Raw genomic sequence first — 18,977 nt, forward strand, 5'->3', positions numbered from 1 at the left:
CAGCCCTTTGGTCTCAGGGGATTTGTCCAGTGCAGGAATGACTCCCAGGATTTTTCCAGCATGTCAAGCTGGGTGCCTGACAGAATTTGCAGAGCCACTGGCCTTTGCCCGGAAGTTCAGAGCACAGCCAGTCAGGTGGGGTGGGTGGTTGGAATCTAGCACAGAACCAGGTCAGGGCGGGACGGCCAGGTGGAAATGCCCGGTTTGCATTTCTTCCTGGGACTGGAGCTTGGAGGAGAGGATGGCTCGTAGCGCATGATGTGGGAAACTTCAGCCTAACGGTGGTCCTGGAAACCTTAAGAGTGTGAGACACCCCTCCCCCACTCTGGGAACATGGGGAAAAGAGAAGAACAGAGGGACAGGCTTGAGCACTGGGGAATGTGCAACGCTAGGGCGCAGGATGAAGTGTGAGAAGGAAACCTCGCCGTGAGACGAGGGAAGACAGGGAAGGAGCGAATTTAAAGAAGGTCCCCTTAAGTGTCAACTACGAGTTGAGGTCCAGGAGAATGCCGCTGAGGGAAGGCCCTTGAACTTGGCAGTGAGGAGATCTGAGATGCCCTGTGATACGACAGAGAGGTGTGGTAGTGAAAACCAGCTTACAGTTGGGCTAGAAGGCTGAGTGGAGGAAGCAGATGCGGCCCTGGGGATATGAGCAGCCGGCTGATTTGGGGGCAGTGGACAGGCCACGGGCAGGGACAGAGCGCACTGAAGACCAGGCGGCAGAAGCCGCCCAGCTCTGTAGCCGGAGCCTAGGACAGGAGCAGCGAGTAAGCCCAAGGCTGTACAAACTGTAGAGCGCTCATCCACTCAGAGCACCCCTCGGATTTTTATATCTATTTTAAGTGTTTGTGTCTTGGATAACATGCATTCACATGATTCAAAATTTTAAAGAATTTAGAAAAAAAAAAAAGATTTACTCTGGGAAGACCTCTTCTCTCCCAGCTACTCTGTTATGCTCCCAGGCAACCAGTGCTACTGGTTTCTTGGCTATCCTTTCAGAGATTCTAAACATATACAAGTATTTTTTCCCTTCAGCTGCCTCCCCCCCTTGTTTTTTTTTTTACACAAACTAGAGCACACATCTTACACTGGTCTGTATTTTGCTTTTCTCAGCCAACAATATATCTTGGAGATCAGTCCCTTCCAATACATAAAGAACTTCCTTGTTCTTTTTTATAGCTGTGTAGCATACCATAATTATATAACCAGTCTGCTATTAACAACATATACATTATTTTCAGTCTTTTGCTGTTACAAGCAAGGCTGCAATAAACCTGGGTCATTTTACTTGCATATATGCTTTAGAAATGGATTTCTCTAAGCAAAGAATATTTGTGTGATAAACATTTCCAAGTTGCTCTCCACAAAGTTTGCCTGTTTTTCTCTCCCTCTGGCAACATATGAATATGCCTGTCTCCTCTGGCAACATATGAATATGCCTGTCTTCCCAGGCCAGCCAGTGTGTTATCAAACTTACTGATTCTTGTAAACAAGTGAAAAACATTAGGTTGTCCTTCCTGACTACTTGAAATCTTCATACCCCCTCCTGGAGTGGAAACCCAGCACCTGCCCTCAAACCTCCCACCTTGAAGTTCTACAGTGATTTTACATTTTCTTCTACTCTCCTCACCTCAGAATAATTTTTTTTTCCTGAGTTGGCAGTGCATGTGTTTTTGTTTTTGTTTTGCGGTACGCGGGCCTCTCACTGTTGTGGCCTCTCCCGTTGCAGAGCACAGGCTCTGGACACGCAGGCTCAGCGGCCATGACTCACGGGCCTAGCCGCTCCGCGGCATGTGGGATCTTCCCGGACCGGGGCACGAACCCATGTCCCCTGCATCGGCAGGCAGACTCTCAACCACTGCGCCACCAGGGAAGCCCCCATCCATTTACTTTTAATCTATATGTGTCTTTATATCTAAAGTGGACTTCTTGTAGACAACATATAGTTAAGTCTTGTTTTTTAATCCACTCTGACAATCTTTATCTTTTAACTGATGCATTTAGACCATTAACATTCAAAGTGATTATTGATGTAGGTGGATTAATATTTGTTACTGTTTTCTATTCATTGCCTTTGTTCTTTGGTCCTATTTTTCTCTTCCACTCTTTTTCTGCCTTTTGTGATTTAAATTGAGTGTGTTATATGATTCCATTTTCTCTTTTTTCTTAGCATATTCGTTATACTTCCTTTTTTTATTGGTTGCTCTAGGGCTTGCAATATACATTTACAACTAATCCAAGTCCACTTTCAAATAATAACTATACCACTTTACAGATAGTGTGAGTACTGTAAAATAACATAATAATTCCATTCCTTCTTCTTGTCCTATGTATCACTGCTGTTACTCATTTCACTCACGTATAAGCATACATAAGCATATAAATACATACATAAAGTATATACATAAGCGTAAATAATTGAATACTTTGTTGCTGTTATTATTTTATTGTTATTTAGATCAATTAAGAATAAGAAAAATAAAGTTTTTATTTTACCTTCACTTAATCCTTCTTCCTTTCTTTAGGTAGACCTGAGTTTCTGACCTGTATTATTTTTCTTCCTCTCTAAAGAAATCATTTTAACATTTCTTGCAAGATAGGTCTGCTGGCAACAAACTCCCTCAAATTTTTGTTTGTCTGAGAAAGTCTTTATTTCTTCTTCACTCTGGAAGGATAATTTCACAGGGTACAGAATTCTAGGTTGGTAGTTTTTTTTCTCTCAACACTTTAAATATTTCACTCCACTCTCCTCTTGCTTGCATGGTTTTTGAGGAGAAGTTGGATGTAATTCTTTTCTTTGTTCTTCTGTAGGTAAGGTTGATTCCCTGTGGCTTTTGTTATTTTCTTTTTTGTTTTGGCTGTGTCACACGGCATATAGGATTCTAGTGCCCTAATCAAATTTGCGCCCCGTGCAGTGGGAGCACGGAGTCTTCAACACTGGACCACCAGGAAGTCCCGTCTCTCTGGCTTCTTTCAGGATTTTTTTCTTTATCTTTGCTTTTCTGTAATTTGAAAATGATATGCCTAACATCATTTTGCAGGGGTGGGGGGGTATTTATCCTGTTTGGTGTTCTCTGAACTTCCTGGACCTGTGGTTTGGTGTCTGACATTAATTTGGGGAAATTCTTAGTCATTACTGTTTCAAGTATTTCTTGTGTTCCTTTCTCTCTTCTCTTTCTGGTGTTCCCATTACATATATGTTACACCATTTGTAGTTGTCCCACAGTCCTTGGATATTCGCTTCAGTCTCTGTTCTCTTTGCTCTTCAGTTTAGGGGGTTACTATTGAGATATCCTCAATTTCAGAGATTCTTTCCTCAGCCATGTCTACTCTACTAATAAGCCCATAAAAGGCATTCTTCGTTTCTGTTACATTGTGTTCGATCTCTAGCATTTCTTCTTCATTCTGTCTTAGAATTTGCGTCTCTCTGCTTACATTGCCCATCTGTTCTTGTACGTTGTCTGCTTTATCCATTAGACCCTTAGCATAGTAATCGTAGTTGTTTTAGGTTCCCAGTCTGGTAAATCCAACACTCCTGTTATGTCTGGTTCCGATGCTGCTCTGTCTCTTCAAATTGTGTTTTTTGTCTTTTGCTACGGCTTGTCATTTTTTTCTTGATCACCAGACATGATGTATCATGTAAAAGGAGCTGCTGTAAATGGGCCTTCAGTCATGTGGTGGTGAGATATAGGGGGAGGGGAAGCGTTCTCTGCCTCCATGATCAGGTCTCAGTCTCATAGTGAGCCTGTGCCTCTGGACTGCGAACCACACAAGTATTTCTCAGTTGTTGCTTTTCTTCTTCCCCTCTTAGGTGGGACAGTGTGGCTAGAGTGGGCTAGAGTTGGGTGTTTCCCTTTTCCCAAATGGAATTCTAGAGTAGTCTGGAGTTTTGTACAGTGGACCCTTACACAACACCGGGGTTAGAGATGCTGACCGTCTGTGCAGTTGAAATTCTGCCTGTAACTTACCGTCAGCCCTCCATATACACAGCTCTGCATCCACAGATTCAACCAGCCGCAACTGTGTAGTACTGTGATATTTACTTTTTAAAAAAATCCATGTGTAAGTGGACCTGCACTGTTCAAATGCATGTTGTTCAAGGGTCAACTGTTTTTCCCTTCCCTGCAGTCAGTTAGGCTCTGATAACTCCCCAGCACGTTAGGGTCTGGTTAGCTAGTTTCCTGTGAGGGCAGGCCTCATTAGGAAGAATGGCACGCTCTGGTATATTTCAGAGTGGTGCTTTTTCTCCACTCCTGCTGGAAGCACAGGGGGAAACATCTCCAGTATTGACTGTGGGAACCTGGTCAAGCTCTTGGAGGTAAATCTCACAAAAATGAGAGGGTCTCCCCGTGACTGGGTCCCCCTGGAGGTTTTAGGTCTCCAAGGTGTCCACACTGAGCCCCCAGCAACTCATCCGTTACAGTTCAGGCTTTCCTACTGGTTCTGGCGTCTGGTTCCTGTGGTCGTTTCTACTCTTGAACCTCTGCTCTGCTAAGTTATTCTCTTCATTAGTCCCTCTGTCTCTCCAGTCTTGGGGGCAGTGGTTTGCCTTGTGTCCTCACCTCTCTTACGGATCCTGGAAGACTTAGTTTTAGTTAGTTTTTCAGTCTGTTTAGCTGTTTACCCATTATCAGGATGGAGTGGCAACTTCCAAGCTCCTTCCATGTGCAGTGGGAAACCAGAAGCCCTCACCTCTTTGATCTGCAGTTTCCTTTCAGAACATGCCTTGAAGAAGCCTCATGTCAGATGAGCAGGTGCAGGTAAAATGGTCTCTCTAGCAAAGTCATTTTTCTCAAAAACAAAGTTCTTTCCCACAGAGGAACTCAACTGTTAATATGTCAGCATTTTCACCCATATCTTGTCCCTCTGTGTCAGTTTTGCAAAGGAATGTTGTGTAAACCAAACTCAGAAGCACTTTCAATCTGACACCATGCCAGCCAGGTTCTGTACACAAGTTTGTGTGTATTGTTAATTACTAAAATAGAAAAAGTAACTCGGCTTCTTACAGATAATGAAGCTGTTTCTTAACCTCATGGCTCTTTTAAAGCTAATAGAAACTTATGTTCCTGGTTGTTTTCTGGAATGTAGTAATTTAGTAGTTAATCTTAGGAATACTGTATACGTTCAGCCTCATAAGGAGATTCCTTGTTTCCTTTTTGGGGTGAAAGAAGAAACAAATATTTGATCAGGCGTGTGTGTTTTGGCTGTTACAGTACAGATTTCTCCAAAGACCGTCTTTCTGCTTTTCGTATATGAGACTGTCAACAATTAGAATTAAAAGGGTAAACTTGTAACCCAGAAGGTGCTAACAGGACTAAATTGCCTGTTGTCAGTTGGGCATTGTGGCCTCTCCTTCCCACACTCTCCCTGACTCAAGGAAGACAAGCCTGGAACTGCATTGCCCACTGGTCCATTTCATGTGTGACGTTGGCCAGTTAGAAGCAGACTTGGGAGATTTGGAAGGCTGAAGAAAGAGAGACTGTTATTGAGAGAGCACAGTTGCTTCTTCCCAGCTGCGGGCTGAAAAAGGCCACAGATGCTTTCCCCGAGGTCTTGGCGTCCAGGCAAGCTCTTGAGAATGACTTGCTTCAGTACGGCAGGGAGATGGTCAGTGATGGCTTCTCTGGCTTTAGCTCCCCAGTGGTAGCAATGGTCATGTAACCCAGGGGCCCCCAACCCCGGGGCCGCAGACCAGTACTGGTCCACAGCCTGTTAGGAACCGGGCCACACAACAGGAGGTGAGTGGTGGGCGGACGAGTGAGTGAAGCTTCATCTGCTGCTCCCCATCGCTCCCCATCGCTTCCCCATCGCTCCCCATTGCTCCCCATCGCTCCCCTGTCACTCCCCATCACTCCCCATCACTCCCCCATCACTCCCCATTGCTCCCCGTCACTCCCCTGTCACTCCCCATCGCTCCCTATCACTTCCCATCACTCCCCGTCACTCCCCATCACTTCCCCATCACTTCCTCATCGCTCCCCATCATTCCCCATCGCTCCCCCATCACTTCCCATCACTCCCCATCGCTCCCCATCATTCCCCATCGCTTCCCCATCACTCCCATCGCTCCCCATCACTTCCCATCGCTCCCCTGTCGCTCCCCTGTCACTCCCCATCACTCCCCCATCGCTCCCCATCGCTTCCCATCGCTCCCCATCACTCCCCTGTCACTCCCCATCGTTCCCTATCACTTCCCATTGCTCCCCTATCGCTCCCCTATCGCTCCCCCATCACTCCCCATCGCTCCCCCATCGCTCCCCATCACTCCCCATCACTTCCCCATCACTCCCCATCACTCCCCATCACTTCCCCATCACTCCCCACCACTTCCCCATCACTCCCCATCACTTCCCCATCACTCCCCATCACTTCCCACCACTTCCCCATCACTTCCCCATCGCTCCCCATCGCTCCCCATCACTCCCCATCACTTCCCTATCACTCCCCATCACTTCCCCATCACTCCCCATCACTCCCCCATCACTCCCCATCACTCCCCCATCACTCCCCATCACTCCCCCATCACTTCCCCATCACTCCCCATCACTTCCCCATCACTCCCCATCACTTCCCCATCACTCCCCGTCACTCCCCATCACTCCCCATCACTTCCCCGTCACTCCCCATCACTCCCCCATTGCTCCCCATCACTTCCCATCACTCCCCCATCGCTCCCCATCACTCCCCATTGCTTCCCCATCACTCCCCATCACTCCCCCATCACTCCCCCATTGCTCCCCATCACTCCCCCATCACTCCCCATCACTCCCCATCACTTCCCCGTCACTCCCCATCACTCCCCCATTGCTTCCCCATCACTCCCCATCACTCCCCCATCACTCCCCATCACTTCCCCATCGCTCCTCCATCACTCCCCCATCACTCCCCATCACTCGCCATCACTTCCCCATCACTTCCCCATCGCTCCCCATCGCTCCCCCATCACTTCCCCATCACTCTCCATCACTTCCCCATCGCTTCCCCATCACTCCCCCATCACTCCCCATCACTCCCCCATCACTCCCCATCCCTCCCCCATCACTCCCCATCCCTCCCCCATCACTTCCCCATCACTCCCCATCACTTCCTTATCACTCCCCCATCGCTTCCCCATCGCTCCCCCATCACTCCCCATCGCTCCCCCATCACTCTCCATCGCTCCCCATCACTCCCCATCACTTGCATTACTGCCTGAACCACTCCCACCCGCTGTCCATGGAAAAATTGTCTTCCATGAAACCAGTCCCTGGTGCCAAAAAGGTTGGGGACCGCTGATATAAGCCTCTAATTCCCCGTGTTAAAACTCTGTGCTTAGAACACATTGAATGGTTTCTCTTTTCCAGACTGAATCCTGACTGGTACCTTGAGGGGTTTATGAGTAACCTGACTGGTACCTTGAGGGGGTTATGAGTAAGTTGTGGAACAACAGTAGTACAAAGTCTGGGAGAAAGGAGGTGGAAGTAACCTGTTGGAAGGTTCTCATGTGTGAAATGGTACGATGTTACCTTAAGGCAGGCTGTGCTAAGTAAAATGTGTATCATATAAAGGCCTTAATAAACCACTAAAATCGATACAGCTACTAGCCACTGGGTGAGATTAAATGGAATCATTGGCAATACTTTATTCATCTGAAAGGAAGTCAGAAGAAAAGGGAAAGAAGCACAGATTGGACAGATAGAAGACAACAAGACAGTAGATTGGAACCCAACCATATCCGTAATCATAGGGTAAATTGTTTAAACACTTCACTGAAAGGCAGAGATTGTTAGACTGAATAAAAAGCGAGACCTGACAGTATGCTGCCTACAGGAAACTCACTTCAGATATGAAAGCACACATTGGTTAAAAGTGAGGGGTTGGGAAAAAATGTACTATGCTAACACAAATCAGCGGAAACTGGGAGTAGATTGATGATATCAGACGAAATAAATTTCAGGGCAAAAAATACTACCAGGAATAAAAGTGGTCATTTCAGAATGATAAAGTGGTTAATTCATCAAGACACCATAACCACCCTAAAAATTTATATTCCTGACAATGGAGCTTTGAAATACATCAGTCAGAAAGTGATAGAACTGTAAAGAGAAATACACAAATCTACAATTATATTCAGAGATTCTAGTACCTATCAATGATTGATAGAACAAGTAGACAGAAAATCAGTAAGTATATAGAAGACTTGAATAACATTATCTACCAGCTTGATCTAACAGACCTACGGGACAGTCCAGCCAACAACGGTAGAATACACGTTCTTTTTAAGTGTGCTGAAAACATTTACCAAGACAGACCATATGCTGGATCATAAAACATGTTTTTAAAAAGTTAAGAGTTCAAATCATTTAAAGGATGTTCTCTGATTGATATTTCTCTGGAATTAAATGAGACACCCGTAGTAGAAAAATTTCTGTAAAATCCCTAAACATCTGGAACTAAATAACATACTTCTGAATAATCCATTGACCAAAGAGTTCATCACAAGGGAAATTAGACAGTATCGTTAACTGAATGAAAAGGAAATCATGACACTTCCCAGTTTGTGGGGTGCAGCTAAAGCACCGCCATCACTTACAGGGAAATTTATAGCACTAAATGTCTGTTTTTGAAAAGAAGAAAGTTTTTGAATGAATAACTTAAATTCCCAACCTCAGAGTTTTTTTAAAAGAGCATATTAAACCCAAAACAAGCAGAAAATTTGAAGTAATAAGGATAAGAGCAGAAACCAACACAATAAGGAAACAAAAAACCATCAAGAAAATCGGTGAAACCTAAAGAGAGTCTTTTGGGGGTTTTTTGAGATCATTAGAATTGATAAAACTCTAGCCAGGCCGCTCAGGAAAAAGAGAGAGAAGACACAAATTACCAATATCAGAAATGAGACAGAGGACATTACTGCAGATTCTACAGAGTTAAAGAATAATAAGAGAATACTGTGGATACCTTTATGGCTAGGAAAGAGTAATTTAGATGAAATGGGCATATTCCTTGAAAGACTCAGACTTCCTAAGCACTTTGAAAAAGAAGTGGCAACCTGAATGTATATATATTCCAACTATACCTATTAAATAAATAGTCTCTGTAGTTAAAACCTTTCCACAGAGAGGAATTCTGGATTGAAGAAGCAGCCTGCTCTGATGTGAACTGCTTATACAGAGAGGCATTTGTCAGGAACTTCAGGTGGCTTCTAAGAGCTCTCCATCCCACAACCATAAGGAACTGAATTCTGCTGACAACCACATGAGCGTGGAAGAGAACCCTGGGCTCTGGATGGGAACGTAACCTGCCAGCTCCTGACTGCAGCCTAGTAAGACCCTGGGCAGAGGACTCCGTTAAGCCACATTCAGATTCCAGACCCTCAGCAACTGTGAGATAATAAATTTGGCAAAGGATCAGAGCGCTCTACTTGGGCAGACTCCTTCCTGATCATTTGCCACCGAAAGATGATCAGAAAACAAAATGAGTGTCATATGGTTTATCATTAGTGTATGTTTCATGAACTCATCCCAGTACTCCAAACCCAGTGCCAATAGAGAAAGCCATGAAATGCCAGCATCCAGCAGCAATTCTAGACTAAATGATTCAAGGTCAGCCCCTCCGTCATCTAGTCAAGAAATCATGTCTAGAGCTGCCAGTTCTTCCTCAGAAAGACTGAGACAACACACGCTTCCACAAGCACAGATGGATTCCCATATAGTTACCTGTTTCCACACGTAATACAAAGAAACATAGACAACCGGTTTCTCGGGCAAGCTGTTCCAGCAAGACTGCCAGTGTATCTTGCTTTTAGTCCATTGCGGGTACTATGGTGGCAAACGTGTATGCTCATTAGTAATATGTGATATTTTGTACAATGTCAAGCTGCCGTTTCAGCTCAGGCCACATTGAACACCAACCCAGCCCAAACTACTGCTTCATAGCCTCTACATTGGCACATGTTCCTGGAGAATAATCACCACCGGCTCCAAACTCAGTGGTCCAAGAAAGCTAACCCCTGAATGAGAACGCTAAACAAAGATGTCAGTTTGAGGCTGGCTGAATTGGATGTACAGGTCCTCACAAGCTGCAGTTCTCTTTAGCATTGTGTTTTTCTTTTCTTCCTTTAGTCAATTTATACGGTAATGGGAGCCATGCCGCTGCTTTATGTACAGAAAGCTGGATGATTTCCTGTTAGGCATGAGGAGGTCAGCCGCAGGCTCCCTAAAATAGTGCCAAGTTAAGGATGATGGGAAACAAGTTAACAATCTAAAACTTGAAGAAGTGGGTCATTTTATGGATGATGGGCTTGGCGATAAGGGTGGGAGTGGGGAAGGTGCAGGTGAAGAAGCCAGTGCAATTCAAAGACCTGGATTAATGGTTTCAGCTTGATCTTATCACCACCTTCTTTACTTCACTAATGCCAGAGGGCCGCCCCCTGTCAAGAGTTAGGCTTGAAAAACCATGCCAGCTGGAAAGGAGGGTTTGACTTTAGGAAAATGTTTAAACAGTAGTGTAATTTAAAAGTATATATGAGTATAAAACCTTTTTATTATCGTGAGATTTTTTTTCCTTTAAGCTCATACGTATGAATATTGTACGCACAAATGGATTACTAATTGTATGATTTAAAAAAAAAAAAGACTAACAGAACATAGTGTTACAATATTGGTCTTCCAGATTTTATTCATTTCAATTATGTATATTATCCCAAGACAGACGTATTTGTGGGTCTTATTTCTTTAAATAAGAAATTTGCTGCTTCATATATAAATTTCTATAGTTGTAGATTGACCATTCAGTATGTAATTTATTACCTATTTTCTATGAATTATTCTGAAAGTTTCAAATGAATGATCTCACAGTGTTTAGTAAAGAATGTTATTTACCTAAAATGTGCTAGTAGCAACTGGCCCAGCCCTAAAACCAAGAAACTTATCACTAATCTTAATTTTATTGGATAAAGGAAACCTATTTTAAGGGCATGTATTCCATCAGTTGGAATTCATACCGTAAAGAAAAAGCAGTTCTTTAGTAGAATTAACAGTGATAGAAAATGTTTTATACAGGCAGTAAAAAGGGAATACTTTTATAGAATCAGAAATACTAGAAATAATTTGGCATTACAAGAAAAGAGAATTACAGACCTGTAACTCTCACGAACACAGATGCAACCATTTTAAATAAGATTTTAGCAAATAGAATCAACAACATATAGAAAGGATAATACATTATGATCAAGTGAGGTTTATCCTGGGAATGAAAGGTTTCACTATATCAACAGACTTTAAGAAAAAAATCACACAATCATCTCAATAGACATAGAAAAGGCACTTGACAAAATTAGACCATTTATGGTTTTAAAAATTTAAGCAAAATATGAATAAAAGGAAATATCCACATCCTGATAAAGGGTATCTACAAAAAATTCTACAGATAAGACAATTCTTCTTGGTGAAAAGACCAAATGCTGTCCTCTAAGATTAAAACGTGAGCAAGAATGTCTGCTCTTGGGGCTTCCCTGGTGGCGCAGTAGTTGAAAGTCTGCATGCCAATGCAGGGGACACGGGTTCGATCCCTGGCCTGGGAGGATCCCACATGCCACAGAGCAACTGAGCCTGCGGGCCACAACTGCTAAGCCCGCCAGCCACGGCTGCTGGGGCCCGCGCACCTGGAGCCCGTTCTCTGCAACAAGAGAAGCCACGACGATAAGAGGCCCGCACACAGCAACGGAGACCCAACACAGCCAGAAATAAAAACAGGTAGATAAGTAAATTTATAAAAAAAAAAAAAAAAAAAAAAGAATGTCTGCTCTTGCTACTCCTATTCAAAATCATACTGGAGTCCCACCCAGTGCAATCAGGCAAGAAAAATGAATAAAACACATACGGATTGGAAAGGAAGAAGTAAAACCATCTCTGTTCACATCTGACTCTGTGGTCTATGCGGAAATCTAATGGAATCGACACAAAAGCCGCTAGAAGTAATAAGTGAGTTCAGCAAGGTTACAAGATGCCAAGTCAGTATACAGAAATCAATTGTATGTCTGTATACTCACAATGAACAATTGGAAATGGAAAGTTAAAATACTATTTATAATAGCACTAAAAATCATTAAAAAAAACAAGTATAAATCTCACAAAATATGTGCTAAATCCATATACTGAAAATGACAAAATGAAAGTAATCAAAGACCTAAATAAATGGGGATATGTACCACATTCATGGATTAGAAGATTCATTATTGTGAAAATGTTGGGTTTTTTCTCAAACTGATCCATATATTCAACATAATCCCATTCAGAATCCTGGCAGGAATTTTTATTTTATTTCATTTTATTTTATTTATTTAATAATTGAAAAACTGAGTCTAAAATTTCTGTGTAAAGGCAGGAGAACTATAATTTTGGAAAAGAAAAAGTTGGTGGATTCACAGTAATGGACTCCATACTTACCATAAAACTATAGTGATCAAGACAGTTTCCTTTTGTACAAAGGTACAAATGCATTTCAAAAGAAAAAGGATGGTCTTTCTCAATAAATCATATTGGAACAGTTGGATATCATATGTGAAAAAAAAAAAAGAAACTTGATGGCTTGCAGAGAAGAAGGCACATGAGCTGGGTTTAAAGTCCTGGTACATTTAAATACAGGGCTGGCATAGCCCTGCCTAGTTGTAGATAGTTGATACAGCCTGTGGAATGAATACATACACTAGAAGCTGCCTCTCTGCTCTAAAAAAATTTTTTTAAGAAACTGATTCATACCTTACTCCCTGTGAAAAAATTAATTCAGAACATAACCTATAAAAGTAACTAAGGACTTCCTTGGTAGCGCAGTGGTTAAGAATCCGCCTGCCAATGCAGGGGACATGGGTTCGACCTCTGGTCTGGGAAGATCCCACATGCTGTGGAGCAACAAAGCCCATGTGCCACAACTACTGAGCCTGCACTCTAGAGCCCACAAGCCACAGCTACCAAAGCCTGCGTGCCCTAGAGCCCAAATACTGCAACTACTGAGCCCTTGCGCCACAACTACTGAAGCCCGCACACTCTAAGGCCTGCATGCCATGACTGCTGAGCCCACGTGCTACAACTACTGAAGCCCGCGTGCCTAGAGCCCATGCTCTGCAACAACAGAAGCCACCACAGTGAGAAGCCCGTGCACCGCAACGAAGAGTAGCCCCCACTCGCCGCAACTAGAGAAAGCCTGTGTGCAGCAACAAAAACCCAACACTGCCAAAAAAGAAAGAAAAAAGTAACTAAAACTAAAGTAAGCTAAAACTGTGAATCTTAAACTATAAAATGTCTAAAAGAAAACATAGAAGAAAATGTTTGTGACATTGGAGTAGCCAGAAGAATGATCCATTAAAAAAATTTTTTGATAAGTTGACTTCATCAAAATTAAGAACTTTAGCTCCTAAAAAGTTACTCTTAAGAAAATGAAAAGACAAACTACAGACTAGGAAAAGTTGTTTGCAAATTATGTGTCTGACAAATGAATTGTATCAAAAATATATAAAGAACTCTAAAAACTCAATAATAAGAAAATAAACAACCCAATAAAAAGTGGCAAAAGATTTGAACAGACACTTTACCAGCAAAGATTTATAGACGGCAGATAAGCACACGAAACAGTGCTCAACATCCCTAGTCGTTAGGGAAATGCAAATAGAAACCTCAGTGAGCGACCACAACACACCTGTTATAATGGCTAAAACAAAAAGGAGAAAACCTGATAATACCAGGTGCTGGCGAGAATGCAGAACAGTTGGACCTCTCAGACATCAGTGGCGAGAATGCAAAACAGTATAGGTGTAAAGGTACACTTTGGAAAAACTCAGTTTGCCAGTTTCTCATAAAGTTAAGCCTACACTTGCCATGTGACACAGCAAACTCATACCCAGGTATTTACCCAAGTTTGAGAACTGTGCTGACACAAAAAGTAGGACATGACTATCTATAGCGGCTTTCTTCGTAATTGAATTATGAATTCATTTGAACTGGAAGCATCAGAAATGTCCTTCAACTGCGAAATGGATAAACAAGCCATTATGACTAGTACTCAGTAATAAAAAGAAATGATTGATACGTGCAACAACATAGGTGAAAAATGCATTGTGCTAGGCAGCAGATAGACTCAGACTACATATCGTACGATTTCATTTATATGACATTCTAGAAAAGGCAAAACTATTGGGATGGTAAACAAATCAGTGGTTGACTACAAAGGGGCACAGGTAATTTTGGAGGGGGTGATAGAACTGTTCTGTATCCCTTTTTTTTTAAATTGGAGTATAGTTGATTTACATTGTTTTAGTTTCACGTGTACAGCACAGTGAATCAGTCATACATATGCATGTATCCACTTTTTTTAATTTAGATTCTTTTCCCATATAGGCCATTATAGAGTATTGAGTAGAGTTCCCTGTGCCATACAGCAGGTTCTTATTAGTTATCTATTTTATATATAGTAGTGTGTATATGTCAATCCCAGTCTCCCAGTTTATCCCTCCCCACCCTTATCCCCTGGTAACCATAAATCTTTTTTCTACATCTGTGACCCTACTTCTGTTTTGTAAATAAGTTCATTTGTTCTATATCTTGACTGTGGTAGGTATATGAGTTTATGTTGGTCAAAACTCATAGAACTGTACACTAAAATTGGTGGGTTTTATTATATGCAAAAAAAAAATCTGATAGTATCAGGAAAAGCTTCATAGAGTGTAAGATGCCCAAGTCTTAAAAGCTTTGAAGGTGTGGACATCCACCCTGTGGACAGTGGGGAGAAGCTCGTTCCAGGCAAGGGGAACAGGATTTGCAAAGACTTAGAGGGAGCAAACAGTCGTGTGTGTTCTGCGTACTTTGAAGTTGTTTGGAAGGTCAGAAGCCTAAAGTTACACAGTGGGGGAGTTGACCAGAAGGCCTTGCTGGAGAAGCAGGCTGGAGCTGAGTTGTGAAAGGCCTTATGTGTTTGGTAAAGAATGTGGACTTGGATTTTTTTTTTTTTTTTCCCCTTTAGTTGGTGTCCTACAAACTGTCTTACAGTTTGGGCTGCTGTAATAAAGTACCACAGAAATTTCTCTCTCGCAGTTCGGGGTCTGGAAGCCTGAGATCAGGTTGAGATCTGGCGGGAGGGGTACCCTTCTGGGCTGCAGACTACGGACTCCTCAGCCTGTCCTCACGTGAGCGGAGAGCAGGGAGAGGAGGCATGCTCTCTCGTGACTCTTAGAAGGGCACCAACCCCATTCATGCAGGCTCCACCCTCATGACTTCATCTCATCCTAATTACCTCCCCAAAGCCCCATCTCCTACTACCATTATATTGGGGGACAGGGTTCCCACTTCTGGGGGGGACATAATCATTCAGTCTGTAACAGCTGGGAAAATGAAGGGCTTTAATCGGGGTGGGGGGGACTTAGTTTTCGTCTGAAGCATCTCCTCTGGCAGGCCTGGGGACCACACATGGGAAGGGTGAGACCAGGTGGTGATTTGTCACGTCGTCAGGCAGGAGGCAAACAAGTCCTGGGACGCAGGAAGAGGGGTGGACTCGGTGGGAAATGGTGACACCCAGATGACAAAAGTGAAAGAAAGGGGCTAGATGCCAGCGGCTAGGGAGACATTGGAGTTTCTATGCTTGGAGACATCCAAGAAGAACTGGGTTTGAGGGATGTGTAGAGATAATTTTTATCAGTTTGGATTATTGTGAGTTGCTGTATAACTTGAAAAAGTCGACTTGATTTTTCATTGTAATACTATACGCATCCAGCCTCCAGCAGCGTACCTGAATAATGAGTAAGCTGCTGCAGTAGGGTGGGGTGACACTGGTTGGAACCCAGAAAGCCACAGTGAGGAGTCTGAGTAAGGTGACTGTGGCTGGTACCCATGGGCCCTGTCTGCCCACATCTCACTGAGCAGCTGTGGCCTCTGAATGACTCCCCACTGTATCAGATTCGCACGTCCACTGGAGGAGGGATTCGGGGAGGACAGAGGTGCCAGACTAGGACTGGGTATGGCTTAAAGAGGAGGATCTCTCATCCTGGGGGAGGTGGCAGTAGAAGTGGAGAGCCTTTTCCGTGGACGACACAGGTCAGAGCACCCACAGAAATGTTCTGGGGGGAGATGACTCCTCTCCGAGCCCGTGTTTCAGGGAGCGTCTCATGCCCCCCTTACCTGCTGCGGCTTCCTGTGTGCTCTGGGTTGGCTCCTTGCTTGTCTGGACCCTGACTGGTCCTGCCCACATGTCTTTGTTTTGCTGCGCTTTGCTAGACTCCTGGACCGTTTTTAAACCCCACCTTGATCTCTTGTGTTTCAGCCCGAGAGGAAGTTTGGCGTGGTGGTGGTTGGCATCGGCAGAGCTGGCTCCGTGCGGATCCGGGACTTGCGGAATCCACACGCTTCCTCGGCGTACCTGAACCTGATTGGCTTCGTGTCCAGGTGGCTTTCTTTGCTTTGTGCCTTGTAATTCACGGGAAGCCCGGTGAGATGGGTTAGGCCTTGGGCCACGCAGCTCCTCCAGACCCAGGAGAGAGCAAGCCAGCTCCAGGGTCATTCCAGGGAACCATGCAGGATCAGCCCCACAAGTTGGGACAGGTCTGGGAACTGAAGAGTAACTAGACCTGCAGCTGGGATGTACAGTGAGCCAGCCCAGTGGACCCGAATAATGAGCGTGACCACCCTCAGCTCCTCCGTAGAGGGGACTGCCGTCAGACGTAGGGAAGAGGAACACAGGGCCTGACGGTTACTGAAGGGGCACAGTGAACACTTGTGGGTTGTCCTGAATGAAGGCTTTAGGTGTGATACATCAGGTACCATGTAACTGTCACATCAGTTACCATGACAGCCATCCGTGCAGGGCCCTGGGCTTTCCAAGCCTGACCAACTATTTGATGTAGATGTCAACCCACTTGACAGATAAAGAAGCTGAGCCACAGAGAGGTTAAGTAATTTGCCTGAGGTCACACAGCTGGAAAAATCTAAGAACTAGATGTCAGCGCAGGTCTATCTGACTCCAGAGCCCATCTTTTAAACACCATGTGTTCTTTTCCCCTTTGATAATTCTGAGCCCCGCTTTTAAGGAGTATCACTTATCTCCTGTAACTCAAAACCAAACTTTTCAGCGCGTTTCTTCTTCCCTGCCCCACCCTCAGCTCCTTCCTCTACCCCGACCACTTCCTCACATACACACCATTCACCAAACTAACGCCCTGTAACATCATTTATCAATAGTCATTGGGAACTAGAGGTAGGCCCTGTGTCGGCAGGTGATGCCGCAGAGGACAAGTCAGGCACGTGTCTGCTTCCTGCTGCTTTAGAGAAATCAACTAAATGTCAATATTTAAACAGAGCGTAAGTAACTATCCTGACGGTCCACGTAGAAGTTCTTTCAAATTTTAATTCATGGGACCTGCTTTCTTCCAATTTGCCTCTCTCGAAACCTGGCCCTTCCTTAAGGATTTAAAGTGGTGGCACTAAGGTGACCCAGAAGTGCTGGGAATCTGCCCTTGGTCAGTCTTCCCCTCCCAGTAAGACTCTAAGGGAGGGCTTCCCTGGTGGCACAGTGATTAAGAATCCGCCTGCCAGTGCAGGGGACACGGGTTCGAGGCCTGGTCTGGGAAGATCCCACATGCCACGGAGCAACTAAGGCCGTGCGCCACAACTACTGAGCCTGTGCTCTAGAGCCCGCGAGCCACAACTACTGAGCCCACATGCCACAACTACGGAGCCTGTGCTCTAGAGCCCGCAAGCCACAACTACTGAGCCCACGTGCCACAACTACTGAGCCCACATGCCACAACTACTGAGCCTGCGCTCTAAAGCCCGCAAGCCACAACTACTGAGCCCGCGCACCTAGAGCCTGTACTCTGCAGCAAAAGGAAGCCACCGCAGTGAGAAGCTCGCGCACCGCAACAAAGAGTAGCCCCTGCTCGCCGCAACTAGAGGAAGCCCACGGGCAGCAACAAAGACCCAACGCATCCAAAAATAAATAAATAAATTAATTAATTTTTAAGGAAAGATTCTAAGGGAGCAGCACAAATGGGAGGCTTGACATTACGATTAGCCGGCACCGTTCTCCTGCTGCTCCCGGGCCTGCGGCTGGGATCCTGCACGACACGGGCTCCAGGCTGAAATGGGGCCTCTGCTCCCCCTGCAGCCCCGCCCTCGGCAGCTGGTGCCGCGACTGCTGCAGCGGGAATGCCCAACCTACCCAGGTCCCTCGGGAGGACGGCCAGCTCCCCTCCATCCCTGCTTTACCGCAGCCCTGCTGTTACTACACTGTCCCCTTCTCACGGGCCCTGTTCCTCACGACCTACCTAAGTCCTGTCACCTCCCCGGGAAGCCTCTCCTGAAACCCTGAAACTTGGGGTTCCTTGCCTTCCTTGACTCTTTCACCTGTGCCCCCGGCTCGGCATTCCTCCTGTTACTCTCGTGTTGTTGTTATAGGTGTGTATGTGTCTTCCTCCCTCTAGCTGACTGAGCTCACTGGAAGTCCGTTCCCCACATACTCCCTACGGGGAAGGCACACAGGAGACAAGCGGGGAGCATTGGTCACACTGAGCCACGTAGGTCGGTGGTCCCCACAGGAAGAAGCCCGCCGCCATGTCCTTCCGCAGCCACGCTTCCCCAGAGGCGCTCTGGCTGCTGCTCGGGTGGAGCTGTGAGCTGGCCCGAGCCTCCCGCCGGCTGCCCCATCTCCTCTGTGGCAGCCGCCTTTGGAGGACTGCTGCTCTCCAGCCTCTGCTCTGGGGCAGCGTGCAGACAGCCAGGGCTCCCAGCTCTCCTGAGGCGGGGGTCCTTCTGAACGTGTAGGAGCCGGGACGCTCAGCTCCTGTCCTGCCTCTGCTGCTGGTTAGCCGTGGAGCCCCTGCCTCTCGGGGCTTTGTCAGCTCGACTGTAAATGAGGCAGTGATGCCCACCTTCCACTTGACCATCACAGGCCATGAAGGAGCTTGAAATCACACAGCCGTTTGCCCCTTTAAAGGTGTTAAGTGTCTTGGATTTGGA

The 18,977-nt window shown here is 45.3% G+C and overlaps 1 protein-coding gene and 1 pseudogene across 3 annotated transcripts in view; both read left to right on the forward strand.

Moving 5' to 3' along the window:
- BLVRA (biliverdin reductase A) overlaps positions 1 to 18,977 on the forward strand; it is a 56,340-nt gene that overhangs the window by 16,792 nt on the left and 20,571 nt on the right. For all 3 annotated transcript variants that reach the window (XM_032643280.1, XM_032643279.1, XM_032643278.1), the window contains one exon: positions 16,288 to 16,409. In XM_032643280.1, the coding sequence (XP_032499171.1) occupies positions 16,288 to 16,409 (122 nt within the window). The remainder of the gene's footprint in view (positions 1 to 16,287; positions 16,410 to 18,977) is intronic.
- Positions 38 to 10,462, forward strand: LOC116759701 (annotated as a pseudogene).

This window comes from Phocoena sinus, chromosome 9 (genome assembly GCF_008692025.1).
Source record: "Phocoena sinus isolate mPhoSin1 chromosome 9, mPhoSin1.pri, whole genome shotgun sequence".
NCBI lineage: Eukaryota > Metazoa > Chordata > Mammalia > Artiodactyla > Phocoenidae > Phocoena > Phocoena sinus.